The 5,126-nt window shown below is 36.1% G+C and overlaps 1 protein-coding gene across 1 annotated transcript; it reads left to right on the top strand.

Moving 5' to 3' along the window:
* The first annotated feature begins 569 nt into the window (after positions 1–569).
* Positions 570–2,324, top strand: LOC137727336 (allene oxide synthase 1, chloroplastic-like). The gene has a single exon (XM_068466203.1). It carries the CDS (start codon positions 676–678, stop codon positions 2,128–2,130), a length of 1,455 nt encoding a protein of 484 aa, XP_068322304.1. The 5' UTR covers positions 570–675; the 3' UTR covers positions 2,131–2,324.
* The last annotated feature ends 2,802 nt before the right edge of the window (positions 2,325–5,126 follow it).

Genomic DNA, 5,126 nt, shown 5'->3' with positions numbered 1-5,126 from the left:
CTTAATGGTTTTGAATTTGTCTAATTTCTTATAAGGATAAGCTGTGAATAATGTTTAATAAGATAGACGATTCGGATTAATAGAATACATTACAAAGTGGGCACCTTATAAAAAATGTGTCAAAATTTATGTAAAAGATGTGGTGCCACGTATTTGCCCCAACACACACACACACACACACATATATATATATATATATATATATATATATTACCAACGCATTAGATAAACACACACACACACACACACACACACACACATACATATATATATATATATATATATATATATATTACCAACGCATTAGATAAACAGAGACACAAAAATACTAATACTATATACCATCACCTTCCTTCCAATTTCATTAATTCATCCACGTTTGTTTTCATCATCTCCTTCAAGTTTTAACTTTCCATTGCCATTATGGACCAAACTCTGAGTCTAAAACGTTCTAGTCTCTGTTGCAACTTTTATAGACCATTTCTTCAATTTTCATTTTAGTAGTGACCCCTCCATATATAAATCCTAACTCAGATAACATTATAACCTACTACATACAAATAATTGAAACTAAGTTGCAAAACCAAGCACATTGTTTTAATACCTTGTACAACTTATCCCACCACTTTACCTCTAAAACCCAATTCCAAACTCCAAATCAAAATCTCACCAATCATGTCTTCTTCTTCTTCCTCTTCTTCTTCATCACCAAGCAACCCTCCATTGAAGCCGATCCCTGGCGACTATGGCATGCCATTGTTCGGAGCCATCAAAGACCGCTACGACTACTTCTACAACCAAGGCCGAGACAACTTCTTCAAAATCAGAATGGAAAAATACCAATCCACAGTCTTTCGTACCAACATGCCACCCGGAGCTCTCATTGCCCCAAACCCTAAAGTCATAGCTCTTCTTGACGCCGAAAGCTTCTCCATTCTCTTTGACACCACCAAAGTCGCAAAACGCGACGTTTTGGATGGCACTTACATGCCCTCCACTGCCTACACCGGTGGCTACCGTATGTGTGCTTATTTAGACCCCTCCGAGCCGAACCACGCCACTCTTAAGCGCTACTTCGCATCCCTACTCGCTTCTAAACATAACCAATTTATACCCCTTTTCCAAAGCTCTCTCTCCGACCTCTTTCCCAAATTGGAAGAACAAATCTCCAAAGATGGCAAGGCAGACTTCAACAGTTTGAGCGACGACATGTCATTTAATTTCGTGTTCGAGCTGTTATGTGGTCAAAGCCCGTCAAAGACAACGTTAGGATCCAAGGGGCCTAGCTTGGTCACACTTTGGCTCTTTCCCCAACTTGCCCCTCAGATCACATTTGGGTTACCCAAGTTTCTAATGTTTGCTGAAGATTTCTTACTACACACGTTTTCCTACCCTGCCTTTCTCGTCAAGCCCGCTTATCAGAAGCTTTACGATGCGGTTTACGAGTCCGCGGGTTCGGCTTTGGACCTGGCCGAGGGTAATTTCGGAATTTCAAGAGAAGAAACTTGTCACAATCTTTTGTTTTTGGCTGGCTTCAATGCATTTGGTGGCATGAAGCTTTTGTTTCCCGCTTTGATCAAGTGGGTTGCATCAGGAGGAGGGAATTTGCACCGCAAGCTTCGAAATGAAATCCGGACCATTGTTAAAGAAAGTGAAGGTACGATTACTTTCTCCGCGTTGGATAAGATGACTTTGACCAAATCCGTGGTTTTTGAGGCCTTGAGGATTGAACCTCCAGTTCCGTACCAGTACGGGAAGGCCAAGGAGGACATCGTGGTACATAGCCATGATGCGACATTTGAGATCAAGAAAGGAGAGATGATTTTTGGAAATCAGAATTTTGTGGGGAAGGATCCAAAGGTTTTTGAGAATCCGGAGGAGTTTGTGGGCAATAGGTTTGTTGGGGAGGGTGAGAAGCTGTTGAAGTATGTTTACTGGTCCAACGGTCGTCAGGCGGATGATCATCCAACGGCTGAGAACAAGCAATGCGCGGGCAAAGATCTAGTGGTACTCATGTCTAGGTTAATGTTGGTGGAGTTTTTCCTTCGATACGACACATTTACCGTTGATTCGGGCACGGTGTTGTTGGGTTCATCAGTGACGTTCAAAACGTTGACCAAAGCCTCATGAATTTGGTCATGGTCAAATATATTAGTTATTTGTTCTCAACGTATATAAGATATTATGGTGATTTAGTCGATATACCTATAAATAAGTAATAACCTTGCACGTCTTAATAATTTATATGCTTTAAATTGTTTGATTTGTGGATCTCAAAATGTGATTAGTGATATGTATATTTGTATTTAAAGAATTGAATGTAAAGTGGTTAATTTCATGTTTCGTTATTTTTCTATGCCATTTTCTCTTGTAGTGTTTTGTTGTTTTGGTCTAAAAAATGTTTCAAATTATCACTTAGTACGACGGTTTAGTATTATTCTTCTTCACTTGTAAATGAGAGATCTTAAATTCGATTATCGCCAAATGCGAATTTGAACTACATTATTATGGTTAACTCAATGTGAGACTTAGTTTATTCCCCCACCCCTTTAATGTAGATACTATCGTTTGTTCAGAAGAAAAAAAGTTTCAAATTACTAGGAAAGAAAGAAAAGAAACTAGAATTTCCAAGGCCCTAGGCCATGTATGGCTCAAACTACCAATTAAATTACTGCCAATGACAAACAATACAAAAAAAGTCCTCTTTAATTTTAACCATAATTCTTATATGAGTTCAGCCATTTCTATCTCCACTACACCTTTAAATTTGAGTTCTTCATTCCCTTTCATATAAGGAATGGTGTTTAAATAAATGAAAAAAAAAAAAAAGTAGTCCTACTGAAAATTGGATGGAGCTTATGGTTAGTTCGACACAACTCATTTTTTTACCAAGCTCGAAGTTAAATTTGACTTGCCTTAATGAAAACTAAAAATTAGTTAAACAATTTATATAAACATAATCTAAGTAATCTACTAGCTAATTATGTTCTTTTGTAGATGATTGCTGAAGCGAGCGTGCTAATTCTCTACCGAGCTCAATGAGCGAATAAGATGGATGGGTGGTGTGATGATGAAACACGCTGCTGACTTTTACGCTAATCGACTTCGGCCGTGAAATGAACAATCTTGGCCATGGCTTCTAAAACCTGAAGACAAGGTTATACTTTATGCTATGAAGTTCAATCTTTTGCACCAGGTTTGACCACTTCAACTATAGAGACAACGATGCTCAAAGGAACTGAGCGTCTTTATGGTGAATGATGTTTGGCCATCTAAATGCTGAACTCTAAATGATACTTGTAAGTAACCAATCATAAAATACTCCATTTCGTTGAGACAACTGATGAAGTGACCTCGTTCGGCGAAAGAATCAAAGACTAGCTAAGACTTGGAAAAGATAACCAGTCAAAAGATAAGTAAGTGTTTAACCAAACTGGAGAAACTCACAGACTAAGCTAATTCTACGACTCCAGTGATGTATAGCCAACCTAATTTATGTCGGTTTGTTAATCCAATGATGTTTAACCACACTGAATATAGGTTGATGGGTTAGCAGAGTATTAAAAGATAAACAGTTAGATAATTGAAATATAGCATAAAATATACCATACAAAATGTGTTAAACAATTTGTCTCCCAATCTTAATATAATGGTTAAGAGACATTGGTAGAGTGAATGTATTGGAGAATGCATGTACCTCCATAGTTCCATCCCTTCCAATTTATACCTCAGTGCGCCTCATCTCTCTTTTATATAGGCATAACTTACCTTAACCATCATTAACCTCATTCATCTTTGAACGGTCAAATATTTAAAACAAAAGGTAAATCATAGTAAAACCCCCAAATAAATAATATAATAAATAAAAACTTTAATTTGGGTGTGTAACCACCAAATAAATAAAATAATAAACAAAACAATAATGATTAATTTAACTTAAATCGCAATAATAACAATAAAAACAATAAAACATTTGTGCCATTGTCAAGATTTGATTAAGGGGATTTGATGAATAGTCACCTCAGCATTTTTCAAATTTTATTTTATTTTTACATGTTATTATATATTTTTAGAAATTAAAATGTAAGTATTGAATAATTAAAACTTTCCACTATCGTGGTCTAAATTTAATCAGTGTTTGAAGTATCTTGAATATACTCGATATTTCTATGGAAATATCCAAAAATTCAGGGAACTATATGGAAAGGGAAGGTGAAGTTTAGACCTCACCCCATATCCGTGATATTTCTGGAAATCAGTCAATTTCCTCGATATTTTCAGGAAATATCTAGTGTTTGTAGACAATTTGCAGGGAATATCCATAAGCCTATGCATTCTTTATTATTTAATTTCTTTCGTTATGGTATTAGTTTACTTCAATAAAACTTGTGCTGCTTTCATGACGAAAATTTCGATTAAGTTATGTATAATTTATTCATTATAGTGAAATGCTTTATTTTATTACTTGTCATTAGAAAGAAGTTTTTCTCATCACATATCACATACTTATTGTTTACACAGTATCTAATTATTAATTTTTTATTCATACGTGTGTTGTATGAAAGCCTATGATCTTCTAGATTATGCAAGAGTCCTAAATACAATCTACTATAATTTACACAAATTTAATAAAATCTTTAAAGTAAATAATTTTCCACATATTCCTGAAAATTCCATAATCCTGCAAATCAGGCCCCACCAAATGTGATAGCATATTGAACCGGCCGAGTATATATATGATGCATTCTTAGTGCTTCAACTTCCACCGAAACAAATTTTCTTCAACCAAAAAAAAGCAATAGCATGGCTTTGTTCATCAGAAAGGCAGTGCTATTAACGGTGTTCCTTTTGTTCACACTAACCCTGTGCGATGCACGGAAAAGAAGATACATTAGAGTTAAAAATGAGTTGCAAGCCAACGGAGATTTGTCGCTTACCGTTCACTGCAAATCCAAAAATCATGATATTGGTGTGAAAGTGCTCGCCCCTCATGGCTCCTTTGAATTCAGTTTTAAACCTAACATCTGGGGCACGACACTATACTACTGCAGTTTTTCTTGGCGGGGTCAATTGAAGTGGTTCGACGTGTATAGAGATAAAAGAGACAAAAATCTTGACAGTAAGGT

The sequence above is a fragment of the Pyrus communis genome, chromosome 3, assembly GCF_963583255.1.
Source record: "Pyrus communis chromosome 3, drPyrComm1.1, whole genome shotgun sequence".
Classification (NCBI taxonomy): Eukaryota; Viridiplantae; Streptophyta; class Magnoliopsida; order Rosales; family Rosaceae; genus Pyrus; species Pyrus communis.
Note: the sequence above shows the minus strand (reverse complement) of the source record. Positions and strands in the feature narration are given on the sequence as shown.